This window comes from Rissa tridactyla, chromosome Z (assembly GCF_028500815.1).
Source record: "Rissa tridactyla isolate bRisTri1 chromosome Z, bRisTri1.patW.cur.20221130, whole genome shotgun sequence".
Classification (NCBI taxonomy): domain Eukaryota; kingdom Metazoa; phylum Chordata; class Aves; order Charadriiformes; family Laridae; genus Rissa; species Rissa tridactyla.
Window position 1 is genome coordinate 50270992 of NC_071497.1, and position 22483 is coordinate 50293474.

Below are 22483 nucleotides of genomic sequence, written 5' to 3' on the forward strand. Positions count from 1 at the left end.
GCCTTGTCCTACACCGCTGACAGCGGCGCACATGTCAGTGGCGTCCCCTGTGGCAGCCGTCGATGCTGGCCGTTGGAGGGCTGCTGGCCCGGTCAGGCTCTGAAACGCTACTGCCCTTAAATCAAACAGCACTTTCTTAACGCGAGGAAAATTGGAAGGAACAGTCCCCCCCCGCACCCCGGCCTGCGCCTGCCGCGACGCCCGGCCCGCGGGCGGCCGCCGCCGGTCACGGCAGCGAGCGGCGCGGAGGAACTCTTTTCTGGAATCGCAGCACAGGCGGCGATGGCGCGTACCCTGCCGCCTGCCCGCGGGAGCCACCATCCCGGCCACGCCCCTCGGCTGGCGCAGCCCCGCTCGCCATTGGGTGGCCGCCGTCGCGCGGGGGACGGGCCGCGCCGCTCTCGCGAGAGTTGGCGCGTGTATGTGGGGACTGCGGGCGGAAGTGCGGCCTTTTCCTGCGGCGGCACGGCTCGGCGAGGATGAAGGTGGGATGGCGCGGGGGGACGCGGCCGCGCACGGGGAGGTTCGGCTTCCCCCGCCACAAATGGCTCCGGCGCGGCGTGCGGGGCCGCTGGCGGGGGACGATGGTCCTTGGCGGCGGGGCCGGAGCGCCTCGGTGTGGCGGATGGGAGCGGATTGTTGCTGGGGCGACATGTCGGCCGCGCGGGCCCGGTTCCCTCAGTGGAGCCTCTCCTGGCGCTCGGCCGTGGGGCTGCGTGTTCTGGGAGCGGCCATTTCTCCGCTTAGGTCTTTTCACGGTGTGAGCCCCGCGCAGTTGGCAGCGAGGCCTAACAGGGAGGCACCGTGCGCGCTAGAGCTGGGCCTGTGCCGATGCCTGCCTGTGCTCGAGAGGGAAGTGCCGTGAGGCGCCAGCGAGGCTCTGGGCTCTGACCCGGCCGCCGAGAAGCACAAGCAATCACCGACGGCAAGTGTCGCTCCCCTCAGGTTGCTTGTGCGATTTTCCGGTGCAGCGTGTCCTGCGAAGGGCTCGCAGAAGGAGAGGGAACGGGTTTCTGGTGCCCTCACCTTGGCTTGCTGGATTGCAGACTGTTTGAAGGTTATCAAGCGGCAGCTGTGGTACAGGCAGTTTTCTGTGTAACTGAGTGAGCCCAGTGCGGCCAAGGACAGGCCTGCCTGGCTCTCTGAGCATGGCAGGTTATGACTCGTAAGCATTCATGTGAGCAGATGGGGAATTTCAGCTTTGAAATGCTAAGATGAAAGCAGCAGATAAACGGTAATTTTTTGTTAAAATGCTATATGAGAAGTTTCAACTAAATCCAATGTTTTTGTTCCATTAGCTGAACATCTCTTTCCCAGCCACTGGCTGCCAGAAACTCATTGAAGTGGATGATGAGCGCAAGCTGAGAACATTCTATGAGAAACGGATGGCCACGGAGGTCGCGGCTGATGCTCTTGGTGAGGAGTGGAAGGTAAGAAGTGTAGAAGGATGTATCAGAGCTGTATTTGAGAAGCTTAAAAGTACAAAATTTCTTCAGTGTGCAGTTGTCACACCAGAGTGTTTGTATGGTGTACATTTAGCAGGTATGTTGAAAGTTTCTTTTGCTGTATATACTGAATTCGGTGATTAGGCTAGCCTGTTCTGCTACTTTGATTTATTGAAGTTTTTTGGTTGTGTTTTTTTTTAAAGCCTTGTGTTCAGAATTTCTTACTGTTCTCTGCAGTATTTTTTTCACTTGAGTGCTATCTTAGAATTCAGGAGAAATTAAATCCATATCGTAAAACTGCTGATCCCTTCTTTACTGAACAAGTTCAAAATTTCCTTCATTGTGTTTAAACTGCTACTAGTGTGTGAGGAGAATGCATGTTGTGCCTGGTGGATGGGCTTGGAATAGTTGAGTGTTAATATGGATGGTCAAACTGAATTTGGGCAAGTTGATCTTTTCTACTGCCACCTCCACAAGGAAGGCAAAAGCTTTACTTTTCTCTTTGTTTTTATCCATATATCCCTATTACAGATGCTTTTGTGTTGTATGCAGATTTCCAGTTTGAGATGATAACAGGCTTTGGTTAGGTTTAGGATTAAAGAAAAGCTAGACAATAATGGACAAAATTCAGTTTGCTGTAGCTTGAACAAAACTTTGAATTGGTAGGAATTTAATTTTTAAATATATATTTGAAGATAAGTAGAATAATTGTAAATCTTGGTATGCAGATCTATTTTTCACATCTGTTAAGTAAAATTCCTGAACGGTTGGTGTTTGCATCAGTGGTAACAGTGACTTCTCGTGAATCATGGGTGCAGTGCCCCGTTGTTTTGAACAGTGTGTGATGATTCCCACTGTTTCTCCTTGAAGTAATAGAGATGTGTGAGCAACTAAGAAGTGTATTTCTGTGTTTTTGTAGGGCTATGTTGTCCGCATCAGTGGTGGCAATGACAAACAAGGCTTCCCCATGAAGCAAGGTGTCCTGACTCATGGACGTGTCCGCCTTTTGCTCAGCAAGGGCCATTCCTGCTATCGCCCCAGAAGAACTGGAGAGAGAAAACGCAAATCTGTTCGTGGTTGCATCGTTGATGCCAACTTGAGTGTTCTGAACTTGGTCATAGTGAAGAAGGGTAAGTCTCTGGGTGAAGCAAGCAATAGGTAGAAGTAGGCATCTGCAAGCAGCCTGCTTGCTAGTGGCTGAGAAGTTATGTAGAATGCAAAATCCCAACTTCAGAGTGTGAATGTGTTTTGAAGTTCCCTCTGAGCATTACATTCTTTAAAACTGGTCACTGAAACACTTCTGTTGCTGCCAGAAATCTGATCACATTAAATGATGAAAGTGTAGCTGGGGGTGGTGCTATTGGCCTGTGAACCCCAAGGATTATCTAGTATTACCTTGAATTTGTATGCATTTTAAATTTATGACTGAAATTCATTAACGAGGCAGGTGTTCAGTAGATGCAGGATTAACTGTCATGTTTAAATTTATGTTCTCACAGGTGAAAAGGATATTCCTGGACTGACAGACACAACTGTGCCCCGTCGTCTTGGTCCCAAGAGGGCTAGCAGAATCCGCAAGCTGTTCAACCTGTCTAAGGAGGATGATGTTCGTCAGTATGTTGTGAGGAAGCCTCTGAACAAAGAGGGTAAGAACTCAAATTTTACAGCTCTTTGGTTTCATGTAATTATCAGGAAAGAGGTGTCCAGCCTACTGCAGTGAAAGAAGCATACTATAGCAGTAGATCAGCAGTTGCCTGTCTAATTTATGCTTTGTCAGTTGTAATTTACGGATAAAAAGTGGAGTTTTCCTGGTTGTCCCACTTCTTGTACCTCTCTCTTTGCTTTCCATCTGCTTTGGCACAGTTTGTTTTTAAAAGTTTGGTAGAATCTGGAGTAATATTTACTAGAGATTCTAAGAATAATCCAGAAATAATTGTTAATAAAAGGTTAAATATGAGGTGGAATGTTTTTGAAACATTTTTATGAGGCGGAGGGAAAAAAAGCAGTATATAGAGAAGATACCAAGATTTTTCTCCATTGCTTATGCCAGTCTTGGAATTGAGCTTTTATTGGGAGGGCACTGTTTTGCTTACCACCTGTCTGTAGCAGTGTAAGGTTTTAGTTTTGCGTTCTTTTGTGTTTGATCAGGGAACAGAAGGGGGGGAATTTTTAGCAGAAAGGACATGATAAAGCTTGGGTGCTGTGAAAGCTTGTTGGGTAAAAGACTGCTTTTTTTCTGCATCATAGGAACTGTTCTGTCTGTTAAGGAATGTTATCCTGGTGGACATCAGGCTGTTGCTTGTGACTACTGAAGTCAGGCAGGATTGAGTAGTGAAATTCTGCAGATGTGTCTGTTGTGTTTTGTTTCCTCATTATGGGCTGTGTAGATGTGGTTTTTGGAGATGAACGTGTCAAGCCTATGTAGAATTGCAAGAACTTTTTAACATTGAGAACATAATAGCTTGTTCTGAAAGCTAGGTGATGCGTTTCCATATTCTTTAAAATGTTTTAAGTCTAGGGGGTGTGATTTAAGACAGGCCGGTTGAGAAGCTAGGAGTTTTCCACAAGCAGGGAGTTAGAGGTGCATTACACTTAATTGCTACTGAATCATGAACAGTAAGACTTATCTTGTTAATGCTACATCTGATAGCACTTGATATTTTTTCCTGAAAATCATTCAAGAAGTTGAAGTCAGTATGAGTTGTTATAATGTGTAATATGCTGAATAGTGTTACATTAACAGTAAATGGAACTTACTCTTTTAAGTTTGCTAGATGGGGCCTGAGGCCTCTTTGGAAGATAATCTGCCACTTCTGCTGAGTCATAATGCTTTTTTAGGCAAGAAACCCAGAACCAAGGCTCCTAAGATCCAGCGACTAGTGACTCCTCGAGTTCTGCAACATAAGCGCAGGCGTATTGCTCTGAAGAAGCAGCGCACCCAAAAGAATAAGGAGGAAGCAGCAGAATATGCGAAACTCTTGGCCAAGAGAATGAAGGTGCGTTTGCCCTTATAACTCGGCTATATAGAATGCCTCATACCCCAGAATCAAGGGATTTGATAAACCTTACTGTATATAAGAGCTGCTCTGTACCTAGGTCATTTTGAATAGGAATGCCTGAATGTGAGTATGAACATTGCTGGTCAAATGTTTTTGTGAGTGTTTCTATCCATTTTTGCCAATCCTAGAATAGTAGAAATTAACTAGACCAATTAATTTAACGGAGAGATGATTTTGAAGAAAACAGTGAACAGCTACGGCCTGTAAAGTTAAGCTTTGCAGTAACAATTTCGGTTCAAATGAACTCCAGTTTAACTCAAATGCCCAAGCATTTGAGTGAGTGTGTAGAGAAATGGGATCCAGCATTTGACCTGGATTAAGATAATGTGGCTAGAAGCTTTTTGTTTGGATGAGTTTGCTCTTGCAGCTAAAACAGCAGTGACTGCCAAAGCAGTACTTCTGGAATATTTGGCACAATACTTGAGTGTTTCAAGATTTCCAGATGGAAACTGAGAGTAGGTCAGCCTCTAGTATGTTGTGAGCTCTGTATTATTATTTTTACTGTAATTTCTAACACTCGTCCATATTGTTTAAAGACATAGGTCTGTATGGGTTTGGATACTTCTAGAATTCTTCTGATCTGTAAAGGAGGGAAGCTGTGGTTTGCTTTATTGGCTTAACAAATCTGTTCTGTTAGCTTTCTTCAAGTTGCTTTTTCTGTAGTTTGTTCCTATGTGGATCTTTTGAAGTGTTTGATTATGTGTAACATCTCAGTGCTTACTTCATGCTGCTTTGCTTTTCAGGAAGCCAAGGAGAAACGCCAGGAGCAGATCGCAAAGAGACGCCGGCTTTCTTCATTGAGAGCTTCTACATCTAAGTCTGAGTCAAGTCAGAAGTAAAGATGTACATGATGCTAAAAATAAACACTTTTTGTGGCTAACTTTCAGTATGAGACTTTCCAGTGCGTATTGTTACTGGCCATCTCTTAAATAGTGGTCTGCATGATGCAGTTAGTCTAGACTAAACTGGATCCACAAACCTTGGTCTTGATTCACATCCCCTTTGAGAACTTGTAATATATATTCATGTCTTCAGTGAGAAGTTCCTATTTATAATAACCTTGTGCATGCGTGTTGATTTTTCTACAAACAGGATTTACCTTTAACAGGATAATCCTGTGTGATGGTTCAGCAGTGTCCCCAGGAGCTAAACTTAAGCTAATCTTCAGGAGCTCTGGGCAGAACTCACTTGGTACTCTTCAGTGCTTTGTTTGGGTTTTGGGTACAGGATAGTGTTTCCAGGTGAGGAATCGCATTGCTTGCTTTTGGTACTGAGTGTAAGAAAGATTGGTAAAACATAAAAGCCTTCAGCTGATTCTTGGCAGAATTAAGTGCAATTAAGTCAGTTGCTGGGACAGGCTCCCCAGGGGAGTGGTCACAGCACCAAGCCTGTCAGTGCAAGCTGTGTCTGGAGGATGTTTAGTCTTATGGTTTAGTTATAGGTAGTCCTGCCGGGAGCAGGGAGTTGGATGCGATCGTCTCCACGGGTCCCTTCCAAATTGAGATACTGTGTGATTCTGTAAGTATTTTGGCATTCTGCTCTTCAAATTAGTACTGAATACTGAGCATGAGGTAAGCCAGCCATTAAAAGGTTTGACACAGAAATTTCAGTCAAGGATAGAAAACTTCATGGTAGCCCTTACCTATTCAGACTGTGCAGATCTAGCAACAGGTAGGGGTGATGGGAATTCTGCTCTGACTTAAGAGTTAGTGTTAAGCGTTGGAGTTTTAGAATGGTCTGTGGTTAAATAGATTGTCTTGGTCGTTCTTAAAATAGTAATCAGGATACACCTCAAGTTTTTGTTGAGATGGATGCTTCTATTTCCAGTATGGAAATATGAATACATTAAGCTTTATCACAAACTTTGAAATTAAAAAGCTTTTTTTTTTTACGCTTCCTTTGTGCAGGGCAAGGCTATTTAAGTCAGGGCCCCACCTGACTGTCTAGAAGCAACTTTTTTAATACATGGAATGTGGAATCTGTACCCTACAAAGTTGCAGAACATGTGACTTGTGCCAAATTGCCATCTTTTAACTTTTGGGTTGTATGACAGTGAAGGGATACTCATCTCTGACAAGGGTAGGATTCGCCACGAAGCGCAGTTGTGCAGTAGAAGCCTCAGACCATGAGAATTGGCTGAAGCAGTTACCCCAGGCTTCTCTTCAAGCTTTCAAAGCGTCACTCTTTAGGTGGAAGAATAATAGATTTATTTTTGAATGACAAACTACAAAATCAGAAAAGGCAAAGAGGCTTAGCAATAGTAAAGCATGAGTTAAATAAAATGATGGCTAGTTTCATAGAATTTTAAGAGGGTACCATTTTATGTAAGAGGAACTTAGATGCATTGGTGTATCTTTTTGTGGAGGCCATGTTCAAGACCTACAGTTTCACTTTAAATAAGGTAGTTTTCTCTTACTGTAGTGAATATAGCCATACAGGCCCAGTTAAGCCTGAGCATCACCAAAATAAAAAGTGTACCTTTCACAAATCCACTTACTATTTAATGTTAGTCTCTCAGCTGCAAACATTGATGCAGAGAAGCAGGGCAGTGTCTGGTAAGATCTGAGGTGTTTTTTAAAGGAGGAGACTCAACTTTTCCAGGCAACCTGTGCCAGTGTTTCACCACCCTCACAGTTAAAACATTAAAGTGTATTTTCCTGTAGTTCAAGTTTGTGCCTGTTTCCTCTTCTGGCATGGGGCACCACTAACAGTCTGGCTCTGTCTTGCCTGCTCCCCACCCACCCCATCAGGTATTTAGACACATGGATGAGATTCTTTCTCTTCCCAGGCTGAACAGTGCCAGCTCAACTCCCCATGTGGGACAGATACTCCAAGCCCTTCAGCACCTTTGTGGCCCTTCATGCCAGGACGTCCAAGTATCTCTTGTACTGGCTGGCCCAGACTTGGACATAGCACCCAGACATGTCTCACCAGCACTTGAGTAGAGGAGAAAGATCACCTGCCTCCACCTTCTGGCAATGCTGTGCCTAATTGCTGTGAGGGCAGTCTGCTGGCTCATGGTTGGGTTGGTGCCCACCAAGAACCCTAGGTCTCTTCCTGCCCAGGTGCTCTCCAGGCAGTCTGCCCCCAGCCTACACTGGTGCATGAGGTTATTCCTACCCTGAGGCAGGACCTTGGTGTTTCTTTTTGGACCCCATCAGATTTTCTCCAGCTTAGCAATTTACTGACTCTTTGGAATCACAGCAATACTTGGAGAATCATTTGTCCTCTTCATAGACTGCAGAGGTTTGTCTCTACAGCGCTGGGAAGAACTACCACTAATAAGTATTCTGATGGTGGCTCTGAACTTAGGAAGGACCAGAGCTTCCTTAAGACCAGCTCCTTCTGCTGTCCCTTTCTACCATCACATTCCCTCAAGCTTCCCAAGTGATTTTGGCACAGGAGATAGATAGATAGCAGTTCCCTCCTCCCTATGGCTTCAAACCCCAAATCCTGTGTTTGTGCTTCTTTGGGGACACCTCAAATGCAAGCTTTTATTTCTGTCTGTTACACCCTCCCTCCCTCCTTCAGCCTCCTCTCTCAACAGGGCAGGCTAAAGGCAGCGTATTTCCAGCAGGCAGCATTATTAGCAGGACAGCAGTGACAAAAGCAGTCAGAGCAAAACAAGCAAAGTCACTGTGATGCTGACAAGATTATAAAAGAAAAGTCCAAAAGACTAACTCTTCCTGAGCTCCCTACATAAAAACAGCCCTGAAAAGATTAGTTTATGACAAATCTTCACCACAAGCAACCCGTTTGTGCTATGCCTATCAGTTTATTCAGAGAGAAGGACTTTAGGGTCTGGTGTTCTTATTTTTCCTAACGGATAAATGAACTCACTGCCATGCGTGAGGGAGTGTGAAAGATACCCAGTTCTGAAGGCCTGAAGCACTTTACAGCAACTGGCAGTTTCTACTGCTTAAATTTCAACCCACCCTCACTCCTCTCCCCACCCTGCCCCATTTGTGAAAAAAAAAAAAAAAAAAAAAATCTGGAAAATGCATGTAAACCTGCAAGTATGTTACGAGGCAGGAGGTCCACCAATGTCTCCTGGAAGGTAGGATGCATCACTGACAGCATCATTACAAATCCACTGAGAAACCAGAACTCCTGGAAACCTCTCCCCATCCACTGATGAATGCTGCTTTTCCGGGTCAGCAGAGACCAACAGCTTTGTCATTGGGAAGCCAGGGCCAGGACTTCCCTACAAACAAGATTTTTGTGGATTCTGCCTCCCTCAGCTCATTTCTCAGTTCTTACCTCTGCTAGTCCCCATGGCTGCTTAAGGTGCCACAGAGCCATCCTCTCTTATGAAACACATCTCCACAAGTTAATGCCACATTTTCCCTTCCTCTCCCCAAACTACTCCTGCTCTTTCCCACCATGGAGAAGTCACTGAGGTAATGAGACAACTCCCAAAAAAGGCAGTCAAAAGTCTCTGCTTTTGCCAAAGTAGAGGCTGAATTTGCATTTAAGATTAAATTCTGTCAAGCAGGTAAGTTACAACGGCAAAAAAACCCCAAAACTGAATTTTTTCACAGGATGCATACATATTTTATTTTGGGAAATACATTAAAAATTGTTTCTTAGTCTAGGATTTCTATACAGAATTCAGAATATGCAGAGTGCCCTTTTAAACTCAAGAAACATTTGTCAAATGTACAAAAACATTACAGAGAAACACTTGTTAATCAAAGCACAGTAAATGGATGCCATTTTTCAACAGTTCAAAACAGTCTCTAAACCAGTGCAAATTTTATTGCATTAAAGAAAACTTCCCAGCTCACTTAATAAATTCATAATTTATTCACACTACATCCTTTCATCCTCATTACAATACAGTTTATTTTAAGCTCCTAAAAGGAGTTTAATGTGCTTCTAAAAACAGCAATCCCTTTTATTTGCACCACTGATTGATGCAGACTGAAAGAACAAAAAAACCCATCCGTTTCTCTCCTCATATGCATCACAATATACAGCACAGTAGAATACAGAACTAGAGTCCAATTCAACCATTCAGTAAAAGTTACAAGGGTGTGTATTTGTTTTTTTTAAAAAGGTCCATAATGAAAAGCTGATATACAGAAGGCACCTGAAGGTTTTTATTAATTAAAAGAAAAAAAACCTGTGTTGAAAATGTACAGTTACGTGAATAAGATGACCTGCTTACCATTTAATGAAATAAAGTTATCTGCATTGAAACAATTGTTGAATTAAGAGTTTTAAAAAGAGAAAAACTACTGAGTGGATTCTTCAGTTACTTACATTTTAACAATTTGTTTTAAAAATATAATTTCTATGATCTAATTTAATATACATTTTGAAAATATCCCCTATGTTGCAGTTACTCAAGGAAAGCGGTAAACGCGACGAAAGGTATATTCTTCTAGCTGCAGCAACACAAAAAGCCATTAATTCACAGTTAAAATGCAGTAAAATTACTCGTTCAGAAGTGCAACGTAGCTTGAGCTTAACCAACGTGAAATTCCACTAGGAACAAGACTAATTTACTTGCAAAACAAATGAATTTAGTTTGAAACACATATACTCAATAAAATGTTCTCCACTAAAATGGCGTTGTCTAAACATGAGTTATATAAAATGTGAAGACAGGATATGACTGTAAGTAACCTACAGATGCTTCTAGTGACGTAAAAGCTGGTACCTGTTACTGTGCCAATACTGCAGCCACATCAGCCTCCTACACCTACGGGGTTTTGAATGTTATGTCTTGGTAATGTGCCAGAATATATTCATAATTCATAAAGAAGAACTTTTTCACTTAAGAATCCCGATTTTAAACCTGTAAGACCCCATTTGTTCTTTTAATTCTACCAAAAAATAGCTATTCTCATATGAGCACACAAGCTACGCTTAACTTTTATAGCTCGGTGAAAGCTGCAAGATGGTATCTTCTCAGCATCCTTAGGGCAACAATTCAAGGAAGCTTCTCTGTGACAATTGTTATTCCAACACAAACTTTCCAAGTTCCTGGCCTTATCTGAAATTCATTAACAGCTTGCATCCACAGATGTAGTCGGTTTGGTTTACACCCCCACTTTGTGCACAGTTGCAGGTTTTGAAGTTAACACTGGCCTGCAACCATTTCCTTCACAATGATGGTGAGAATTCCGTCCAAAATACAGACAGAAGAGCCATCTCCTCCTGAACACTGGCTGTTGAGCTATTAGAAACTATCTGGAGGCAAGAGTTTTGCAAGTGAGCAAAAATGCAACTTTTTCTGCTTACAGGGAAAGGAAAACAGAAACAAGATGAAGCTTATCCACACCCCTCCTTCACAGCACTGTCCAGCTCATGCATGCACTATGGATTCAGATGAATTTGGATCACTAGGAGCGGGGTGTCAAATAAATTAGAAGCATTTGTAGGTAATTAAGTCATTCTTATGTAGTCCAGGAAGCTCATGCTGGTACTGACTTACAGAGAAGAACTTAACTACGCCTTTAGTGCCCGATTTTCAGAAAGACAAAAGTGTTCACAATGCACTCACAAAACAACTTTTGAAGACTTCTCCCTATTTGTGGCCAGATTTTCAACCATATGAGTCCTGAGCCATGCTAAGCTGTTTTATGCCATGCTCTTCTCTTACGCACGCTCACAGTTCTTGCAGCGTTCAAATTAGGTAAGCCTACACCTCAGAAAGTTTGTGTAGGAAAACCTGCCGTCTCTACCTGTTTGCAGGAGGAGACCTAAAAGTCAAAGGAAGAAGAGGAAGTGCCATCATGCATGTGAACGCAGAGACAGCAACTAGGAAAAAAAACACTCAGTTCTTAATTCCTTTCAAATTTTTATGAACTCTTTTTTTTTCTCCTCCAAAAAAACCATCTCCTTAGATGAAAAGTTAGTAAGCAAATTGCTTTCAGGGATTTCCCTTTTCATTTGAACTATGGATTTCATTCAAGAACCAGCCGATTAGTTAGCTATTAAAAACTACACGTTAAAAAAATCCAAATTAAAAAGCATAAGCACTTATTTTTGTCATTCTATATTAAGGAATTCATTTCAATAGGCAGATTCAAGATTTCAAGTAATTACACGCAGGACTTTACCACTCTGAAATCCAGGTACATAACAACAGGAATATAAATTAATTTGTAGTGTACAGAAATGCAAGTTTAATCCCGCAGCTGTCCTTTTTCCCTCAGGCTACAGTTTTTTGGTTTTGTTTAGTGTATATACCCAGGGAAAGTCTTACATTTAGCACTAGATGCTGTGACACAATCTGCTTTGCTGTTTTTACAACACTACTGCCTGATGAGTCTGTATTTTCAGCAACAGATGGGAAGGTTGTTTTGAAATTAAGGTGATCTGCTTACAGAATTTAGTTGATGATAATATTATTTACAATGGTTTAAAACAATTTGAATGTCACCAATTACCTAAACCAGCACTCACTGGACAGATTTTCTTTGTAATTTAATGAGCTGGGAGAATTTAAGGATAACTAAAACTCGATTCCTTGCAAGTTGCATCCCATAATCTATTGTTTGTCCATTTAACACTCAAAAGTTGTCCTTGTATAGCCGTATGTTTAAGATCAGTGCAGAATTATACAGGAAAACTTGCCAGTTTGATTTGTAGTATTATTAAGTCTGGATGAATGCTTCAGAGAGACTTTTACTTTAAAAGGATGGAACCGCACACGTCAATTATATAATAGAAGAGAGGAAAATACAAAGAATCAAACTCTACCCTTCCATTGTGATGTAGGTCAGATATTTGCAAGCAACCATGCATAAGCCCCAAAAAAAAAGAATGAAAAAAAAAGTTAGTGTGTGCTTTCTTGCTTTTAATTGTTGAGAAAGCACAGTAATTTCATCAGGAGAGAATCTGTCCAGGCAATATCCCCATATTAACTTAGGATCAGCACTTTTAGACAAAATACAAGGAATTAGACTATGATGCAAATGTATTTTGTCACAAATAGTGCAAATCCTTTGTTTTAGCCTCATGAAAAAACAAAAGCTGGTTTTGTTGTTTCATGTAGAAGCTGTTCCAGACAGATCTTCATCCCTCATCATTTTCAAGAATGAAAATTTTAAAAAAAGAGAGTAGTATGAATTAAATACATTCATACTCAGATATGATTATAGTTTTAGCTACGCTCCTTTAACTTGCTACAAATTTTACTTTTTTTTTTTTTCCCCTCTAGGAATAATTCCATCAGAAAAGCCACGCCACAAAATTTCAGAAAAAACCCTGGAATAAATCTTGTCATATATCTCAAGTAACATTTAAACTGTTGACCAGTATCCAGGCTTTTCTTGAGAAGACTATGACTACTGTAGTTAATTAGATACGTGAGGTGAGGAAGTGTCTTATCTACTAGAAACAATCCAAAAGATAGATTCATCTTTTCAGATCATACACTCAAGCACTTCATTTGTGCTAATATACACTTTGAAGACCACATTTATAAATACATTTTAATTGAAATATTGAATTTGGACTGTCAGTGCAAAATAATTAACGCACAGGCTAGCAGAAAACCATGGGAGAGCGTGAAAAAGAACGAAAAGACACTTCTTAAGCACACACGCATACAGTATGCTTTAGCATAATTTTTTCAGACGCTATCTGTTTGACAAACCTCATATGCATCTTAATGCCATTTAAGCTTCCTATCTAATTTTTAGAAAGCCATCCATTTCTGAGCTACTTAGTGTAGAAGCCTATCATTCTTTTGGAGAAAGCAGCAGCACGTTCACAGGATCTTTACTTTGTCAGGTAGAGAATCCAGGAAAATGAACTGTAAGTTTCTGGTTTTTACAGCTACAGACATAGGTTATGAAAAGGTCAGCCAAAGATAATATAGAATACTGACTGGGATGAGGGTCAGGAGAAGGGCAGCAATTTTAGGTAATGTGATCTGACAGCTGCATTGCAACTTCCAATACAAAGACTCAAATATTTACATTCATACATAGATACTGCACATCAACAAGAAGATCCCTCTTTAGGTAAAGGTAATTTTCAAGACATAGTGAAGAATTTAAGTATTCCGTGTGAGGAAAGGTATTTCATTAAAATACACAAATATCGGTGGCTCTTAAGAAAGTCACCAACTATAGGCTGCTGTTCAACCTTTTTGAACAACTTGATATTGGGGGGGAAAAGATTTGAGGAAGGAAAATGGAAAGCATATACAGGAAAAAAACCCAGCAGATCAATCACTGAAACCAACTCACCCTATCAATACAGTTTTAGGACATTATAACATACTTCACACCGTGTCTCATGAGATGAAAGGCAAGAATGTATGTTGTAGCTCAATGAAATTGCTTTGACAAATTGCTCAATTATCACCTTTTGGGATTCAAAGTGTATATATCACCGTGCTCCTTGTTTGTTCACCTCTACTTTTGTCTCACTGAAATTTAGCGTGTGTCTTCCTCATTTTTATATTAAAGGTGCTCCAAAGCACTTCCTACAGCACTCAACCCTGCTGCTTGGTGGAGCATCTATTTTCTGCATCTTTTCAAGAACATCCTTTGGTAGATTTTTATGTGCAAGTCTGTATTCACTATCAAAGACCTCTGAAACAGAAAAAACAGTTGAAGTTATTTAAGAAATGCTGTACAGTGCACACTACTGTTCCTATAAAATACTTTCTGTGATTTTTATGTAATAACAAAATAATTATCTTAACTAGATGCTGATTTTTTTTTTATTTTTTTTTTTCCCCAACATGCATCCTCATGCTGGAGCATCACAACGCATCACAGTGGATGCCCATTACTTCTATCACAGTTCAATTTGCCCGTTTCCAGGGTATTTCCCCTGTCACATCCCACAAGGGAGTCCTTTTGCTTGCATAGTAGCAAACAGAAGTCAGGGTAGAGGAGATCATGAAGGGGTGGGCAACCAGATGGCTAGATGACATAGGTCTAATATGTGGGTCGGAGAAAGATGGACAAGACTGGGAACAAGTTTTCAGACATAAGGAATTAAAGCTTCAAGCTAATAAACTTTGTTTAAAGTAACGATTACTGGTTTCAAATAAAGTCAAAATTAATGGCTCCATGTGAATTACATTTTCATAAAAACAACACCTACTTGAAGACTGAAAGCATGGTACTTTTCACTAAAACACAGCAATCAAAAAGTTACTTAGAAACTCATGTATGAAAAGTTGGGTTTATACACCAGTTTTCATCTAAAATATTCATATATTTCATACACAGGCACAATGCATTTCACACTATTTTTTACTTACCAATGTCAATGTTCTCTCTTCCAAGAGACACCAGAGACAGGAAAAGAATTTCTCTATAAAAACTCCTAGGAAATATTTTGAAGGGCAAGTCAATGAAAGCACCAACTATCCCAAGTTTAGAAAGTCAACGTTGGGGACGCTAATCTTCTATTACGTAGTTTCTGCAACTGTTACGTTAATTTTACATGTGAAGAAAATGACCAATCTACATGATTACTAGCTTAAGGTTTTCTTCATGCCTGAATATTTTTCCTTAACGCGTGAAGTTATATTATCACCAAATCCCAGCAGTTACATTTTCTATGAAAAATCCCCGTGCCAAACATGCCATAAAAACTCCAGAAAAACAAGAAATATAAAATTACGCACCACTTATTTATTAACTCATTCCTGGCTGAGAGTGAAGTACAGGGAGCGGGCTTATTTCAGATCACCCATACTTTGTTTTTCATTTCAGAATGTCAACGATCTAGTTCAGAACTGGATATTATCACTAAACAATGATATTAATTTTTTTTTTCCTTGTGGAACTCAAAGATTCTTTTCTAGGCAGATTAGTTCTTTCTTTTTAGTAACTATAAACCACAGAAGCAAAGATAATTTAGCATGTTCGACTTCAAACGAATCTTGTATTTGCTGTAACTTACTTTAGAGACTGTGCTTTTGTACAAAGCCCTCTTTGAATTGTAATGCAGATGGCAAAATGTACCGTACACATCTCCCTTTTTGGATCTGCTGCATCTGTTTTTCCTAGCCAGTGCTCCAGGTTAGTAGGATTTCAATAGGTTTAACTAGGTAGTTTGGAGAATATTCCAGACACTGCAACAGGATGCTGCACACTTGTATGTATCAATTTGCTAGATCTGGAGCAACACCAAAATCTGCATAGCCAATATGCAGATTTTCTCTTATTCATTTGTAAAATGTCCATTTTGATTAAAGAATTATACTTCTCCATTTGATTTGGATGAATTGCGCATCTGCCAACAGAATGCACCTGTTTGTAAACATGGGCATAAAAAAAAATATACATAGTGTTTGGTGGACACAAATGAAACTGAACATTCCTGAGAGGTCCTTATGGAGTTATCATTATGAAGTGTATACAGTCTGATCTTGTTTAATTTTGAGTGGGGAGGAAGAAAGAAGAGATTACCCCTTTACCTCTGTCGTTTCACATCTGGCTTAACTTTCTGTAGAAGGAGGTTGATTGGTTTAACAACGTCATTGTGTTGAATACTTAGTTTGATGTTCTCCAACAAAGTGTTTGTTTCCTGCTGATCTTCTGCCACTGTGGAGGGTCTCTTTTCAGAAGAATCTGAAAAAACGTAGCAGTATAGATTATTAAAACACTAACAAATTTTTTTTCCATTTGAATAAGCAGAAGACATTTCAGGAAGTGAGATGTATATATAGAACCTCTATTCAATCTACAGAAATTTACTACATGGAAAGTCTTTGCCTGCTTATAGTCTTTACTCCACCACAGAAGTGACAGGACACATCAAGCATTCATGTTCAAGAGCTCCCACGTGACACAGAAACACAAGAGACTGAAGAGTACCCAGCATTAGATGTTGCCTGTGACGGTTTGTTAGCTCAGATTTACTGCCGTGCTTAAGTTTCAAAAACTAACTTCACTCGAAGAAGGTTATTTTTACACAAAGGAAAAGAAATTAAAAAAAGAAGAAAACACTGTCACGTTTCTTATGAAAGAAACTTTTCTTACCAAAGCCCTTCTTAAAGGCTACCTACTAACTTTGGGCTACATATTGAAATACATAATGTACAGTTGTGCCAAACAGGAAAAAAAAAATATCAAGACATTTACCATCATGATTTGTTGCTTATACTGCCACTTCCAGAATAACACTGAACTATTATTCTTTGGAAAACAGTGACTAGTGAGGGAATAGTAAGTCCACTTACTGGCAAAAAAATAAGGCTACAGATTAGGCAGCAAGCATGTGCAGTGTAAACGAAACGTAGACCAAGGCTAATCACAACAACCTAAGATTTTCACAAAAAATTGACATATATGATGTTTTAAAAATGTAATTTCCTGTTTTCCAAAATACTTTCTGACACTGCTGTAGAGCCTATCTAAAATACTACTACCCTTCTTCCACATCTAAAACAGGCCTTTTGCTCCTTTATTTACATAAATACACATATCTATGCATCTTCATTATGTATGAATGCTTTGGAGATGCTTTCATCTATTATGCTCAAATAAACATGCTTTTGTAGAAGCTTAGGGAAACACCACATCTTATTCTGTGCTCTTCACTGTAATATTCTGATCCATCTGTTTATTTTTAGGACACTTTTCAACAAATACTTTTTTCTTCATTAGAACTAGAATTAGCATGCTCCATAGTTTTTAGAATAGTTTTTAAAAGTTAACACTCAGGCTGAGAAGTTTAGGTCAACAAAGAGTTTTTGTTGATCAGAAGTAATGAAATTGTGAAGTTCTCATAACCAGCCTGCTTGTTTTTTCTTCCTTCCAAATCAAGTTATGGTAAATGAAGGCTTTCTTGGACCTTACTTTTTAACAGTCAAGTTGGCTGCCAAATGTACATATTAATGGGACCTGTGATGTTCCCTTCATTTATAGAAACATAAGATACTTTTTTGTAATACAGTCTTCTTTTCCATGTCTGCATAGATATAACCAGATAATGCAGTGAAACATTCAGATCAGGTGAAGTTTATTTACTACCACATCTAGAGCAAATACTCCCAGCCTGTTTATGAGTGTATGACATATAAAGAACAGATAACATACCTTTTCACACAGATCACTAAGATATTTTCGCAAATAATTTGACACTGACACTATGTTAGCACCTAAAGGACTGCAGATGCTTCACACACTAAAAAAGCTTTCCAAGTCAATGGGCTGTGTACTCTTCAGACACTACAAACCAACTGTTCCTTTCCATTGCATCTGCTCCCTCTGCTTTCTGTAACGTTTGTTTTACTTACTGAGATTTCTCCAAGATATATACAGGGGCTCCCCTGGCTCTTGGTGGAGGTTGATATTGTCCCACAGAAGATGGATGTATACTAGCTTGCTATCTTGAGCAAGGGATGTCAAAGGAAGCTAAAAAACATGAGGAAAGGGAAAAAGTTTTAAAAACATCAGTACAGTCTTATTATTTAAAAAACTGTCCTTTACTCATTTTGCAACAAAAAAGGTTTATTTTATTTATCTTGAATCCAATAACAAACAGGAAACTTCCTGTCTTCTAGAGGAAACCGCAGTCAACCAGAGCAAAGTCACAAGTACTGCAACATTTAGTTGCCTTTTCTAACTTAGCCCAACATATGAAGACCATTCAGTTTTCTACAGATATCTGAAGAAAATTTATGAGTATGTATCTGAAAATATTTTTTGTGCATCAAACATATTACTCGATTCGTACTACTTATCATGACATACCTTAGTGTTTTCTGACCTGATTAAGATTTGGTATGCATGTCTATGTGTTGGTCTTCCCAACAAGCAGAAAGAATCTGCGTTTGCATACAAATATGAACCATTTATTTCCATTAAAAATGGAAACAGTTCCGTAATTATTTTATAAAATTAAGTGCCTCTGGAATCACTAGTACAATAAGAATTACCAGGCAAGAAAAATTTACCAGTAGTGTGTCAATTTAAAGTACTAATTATAAGATATTATATCCCATCTTGTGGTTTTCCGTGCTAATGCACTGTATCTTTCCAGTATGCTTTAGATTTCATTACTATGGTCTTCAACTATATTTCTTGGAAAATTGTTCTTGAGTCTAGGTGGTGTTTTTTTGAAAATTGAGGGAGAGAATCTTAAAATTAAAGTGCATACAACCAGATAGGAAAATACTACTTTTTTGCATGCATCATACACAAATACCTATTGAATTTGGTACTTACATACACAAATCATATGGGTTTCAGAAAAAAATCTGTTCATTAAAACGGGAAAAGCAAAATACTCAAAAGAAAGCATCCATTCTATGTTCTTTTGTTCTATTCATGTAGGAATGAAACTCAGTGGGGTTTGAATGGCAAGAACTGTTAGTGGAAAAGAACAAAAAATATTGACCACTAACTTAAAAGGTCTATATACTCTAGTACGTAACCCATGCTATGTGATTTACAATGTATTGCAGTTTGTGAGTTCTCCACAGACACATCTTGTTTCCTTCTACATATCAGCTTTCTCTTTAATGAATCTTACTCTCTGGCTTTTTAAAAGAGAACAGCTTGACTAGAACTTGAATGCTGTTTTCACCCATCTTCTTTCAAGACTTCTTGCAGAAAACAAACCTATCTACTTGTATTACAAAAACCAGGAACCTAGATCCAAGCTACTCAGCAATTACTTACCCACTTTTTTTGAACCAAACTTTAAGATTTAGCATACCCCAATATCTACAGTTCTAATATCAGGAAGCCACTTACCTGCACTCCATCATTGCAGTGTTCAGATGTTAGAATGAGTCCAGGTAAGTTGCTAGGCAGATCCAACCGTTGGAAATACCAAACTAGGTTCCAGAAAATTATGGGGTGTTGATTGATGAATTTGGATGTATGAATTACTTGCTCTCCCTCATTTTCCAACAGTGATTCAAGCTCCTTACGCAGTACCAAAGAGCTCAAGTAGGGTACGGATACAGGGAGAGGATTAGGTCTTTTTATTAAAGGATCCTAAAAACAAAACAACACACACAAAAGAAAAACTGGGCTTTTTACAAAATCAAAGATTTTTCTTCCAGAAATACTCTTCAGAATTACTTGCCCTGAAAATCCCCCATTGCACAATTTCTTTTGATATTTGGAAGAGGCCTCTCAAAGTACTGAACACACAATAACTTTAATAGTATCAACAGGTTTGCTGTTGAGGTGATTCTCAACTTAAAGAACAATTACCTAAGCTCTCTCTATTACGTGAAAAAGAGAAAATACTCATTTGTTAGAACTTGTTCCTGATTGTGTGGTTTCAATCTACCTAAGCTGGTAATAAGGCAGTGGCGATGGAGATTGCAGAAAATGTGGAACTGAATCATGAGTTCACATATTAAGGCAGCTTCTTGCTGATAAAAAGCACCAGGAGAGAGGAGAAAAACTTTGTTTCACGTGCAAGAATAACGTAACGGTCTCAATACTGCCTCTTACCTTCTCCCATCCGCTCAACAGGTAAGCCTAATAGAATATAAGAGTCTAAGTTAATGCATGGGAAAGGAACAAACTTTCACTCTTGCAACAGTGTGTTGTTTGCTGTGAGGGTGTGCTCCACCGCCCACCTGACCTTTATCTCCCGTAACCCTGCCCAAGCAGTAACTACCCGTGAGGGTCATAATTGGTGCATCTAGTCGCAATGGCTGCATCCGGCGCTACATGGCTTCAGGGAGACAGATAATGGCACAACAGCCAAGGGCTAACTTGAGCAATGCGCCCACCTAGCGACAATGCTGGCACTGTGGTCAATGTGCAAATATAAGTCCATCACCTTACCCCCATAAATAGTGAACAGCCCAAGAGCCCTTCGAGCTCTTCTGCACAGCAGCCGGCTGTACACCAGGATGTGCCCTTCAGTAGGGATGCCTCTCAAGGTTACTTCTCAAGCTTGAGAGATTCCTTGCCACAACAGATCCTTGGTAAGTGACTAATAGCATGCTAAACTTAGAAGTCTTAGCTAAGTGATATAAAGGATTGATTGCGCGTACAGAATCCTTAGACAGATGTACATACTCCGTTGACCACGTCTGCGACGAGGATTGGATCCAGCTGCACCCAGACTCTTCTCAGAGAAGCAGTTTAGAAAGCAAGAGGGCTCTTTCTGAACCTCATGACAGGAAGGTCTCCCTGACAGTTCTGTCCTCATAGAGGACCCTGTCCTCTATGCAGTAAACAACCAAGTGCGCCTTGACATCTTGAATCTTGTTAGAACAGTTGCATTTACTGTCAAACTTTGTTAAATCCCTGTTTTATATCAATAAATGTATTGCTGCTTCTCTCTATGAGTGAAGTGCATCACTCCATCTGCGACATTTGCACAATTGTGTTTAGTCTGCTGTAGAAGTTCGGTTATTTTTAAAACAAACTTCCAAGTTTTAGAAAGACAAAGAGTAGCTTCATTCTGCTAGAGAGAACGTTTCACATCAAGCAGCACTGCTTGTACAATGTACCGAAAAAACAATTTTAGATTAACTGAACGAAGATTTATTTTTGTCATAAGAACATGAAAATATGCTTGGCCATTGCTTTTCCCCAAATGGACAAGAATCCTAGTAGTAGAACATTATTCATTTTAAGTTCATCATATTCAATATTTTGCTATCAACTGAATGGCAGACTTACCACAACTTCTTGCAAACTATTTGGAAGACTAACTGTTGAAATGCCATGAGATGGTCTCTGTGAAAGGTCAATGTTTTGCAGTGGACCTCCAACACTGTGGCTCCGAGTCAAGGATACTCCCCTTTTTGGTGGATTATTGGCAGATGTCTTCACGGTCGTGGGATCTTTACTCTGTTCTTCTGCTGCATCACTGTTCGGATTTCAGAAAAGAATATGCTAATATGAAACTACTCAGCATTCCTACGGCAACAAGAAGGAAGCAGAGAAAGGCTGCCACGGAAGTATCTCAAACCAAGTTCTCTATCAATAAGGAATCCTATTTGTCCAGTTAGCTCCACAGTTTAAGGAAAACAAAACAAAATGCCTCTCAGAACTGTATAACCATCCCTGCAGAAAAGCAGCTAGGTATAACCTAAGACATGAACCTGAAAGCCTTGCAGTCTGTATAGGTACCACTGCTCTGGTACAGATTTACCTTGCTTAGAAGAACAGCAATATACAGTTTTGTCAACACCCAAAGATTATATTGTTCTGCCTATGCTCATCTTTTACTTCCTCTTGCCTTTATGCTTACTTTCTCTAAATGTCATAACCAGAGCAAAAAATACAGAAAACAATTTTTAAGTTGCATGTTAAAATAACTGAAAAAATAAAATTGTAAGCGTCAAACTCATCCAACAAGATAACTTAAGCAAACTCCTGCTACAGGCCTGCCAAGTTTAACCCATACAATCAAGCTGCTTGCAGATCTGGGAATATTCATTTTGTGTCCTTTAACTGAAACAATGGATAAAAACAATTCAACTACTGTACAGAAGAAAAAACACCAAGTGAAACAGAAAGTGTCTGCTTCCAAATAATCTGCAAATAGAGGGAAGAGATTAGTTTACAGGTGACCGCTAGTCCTAAATTTGACTTTAGTTAAAAATATATGACATCAAAGTTAAGAGATTAATATAAGCACATAATTCGTACATAAACCAACCTTCACTTCAGAAGTGGAGGAGAAATACTGGAAGTGCCGAGACATTTCTGACAGAACTAACAACCCTGTTTTACCCACCTCTGCTCAGCTGCAGAGCAAGTTTCTTCAGCTATGGTGTGGCTGGACTGTGGGTGATCGGAAAAACTGATCAAGTCAGCAACAGCTGGACTGGATAACAGTTTCTGCTCCAGTGGATCCGTGGTTAATGGAAGGGTACCACTCTGTAAACTATCTCCTGAAGTACTTTGCTTCAGGAAAAAGCTAAGTTGCAAATGAATGGGAGGGGAGAGAAATACCAAGGTTAAGACATGAGCATACAGTCATTAAAAAAGTTATTATTTTCTACATTTGCTTTCAAAAAGTAGCAAAACTAAGAAAACACAACATTGAAAAGCTTGACAACAGGAC

At 39.9% G+C, this 22483-nt stretch overlaps 2 protein-coding genes across 7 annotated transcripts in view; one reads left to right on the top strand and one right to left on the bottom strand.

The window, feature by feature from the left end:
* Positions 1 to 143: 143 nt before the first annotated feature.
* On the top strand, positions 144 to 5390 carry RPS6 (ribosomal protein S6). Its single transcript, XM_054184585.1, has 6 exons — positions 144 to 485; positions 1299 to 1430; positions 2365 to 2575; positions 2945 to 3091; positions 4284 to 4441; positions 5248 to 5390. The coding sequence occupies exons 1-6, from the start codon at positions 480 to 482 to the stop codon at positions 5341 to 5343; spliced, it is 750 nt and encodes a 249-aa protein (XP_054040560.1). The 5' UTR covers positions 144 to 479; the 3' UTR covers positions 5344 to 5390.
* Positions 5391 to 9034: 3644 nt separating this feature from the next.
* Positions 9035 to 22483, bottom strand: part of DENND4C (DENN domain containing 4C) — an 82203-nt gene continuing 68754 nt past the window's right edge. For all 6 annotated transcript variants that reach the window (XM_054184584.1, XM_054184583.1, XM_054184579.1 and 3 more), the window contains 7 exons: positions 22154 to 22336; positions 21091 to 21280; positions 19192 to 19437; positions 17730 to 17847; positions 15906 to 16059; positions 14742 to 14806; positions 9035 to 14061 (listed from right to left, as the gene is read on the bottom strand). In XM_054184584.1, the coding sequence (XP_054040559.1) occupies positions 13925 to 14061; positions 14742 to 14806; positions 15906 to 16059; positions 17730 to 17847; positions 19192 to 19437; positions 21091 to 21280; positions 22154 to 22336 (1093 nt within the window). In that variant the 3' untranslated portion in view covers positions 9035 to 13924. The remainder of the gene's footprint in view (positions 14062 to 14741; positions 14807 to 15905; positions 16060 to 17729; positions 17848 to 19191; positions 19438 to 21090; positions 21281 to 22153; positions 22337 to 22483) is intronic.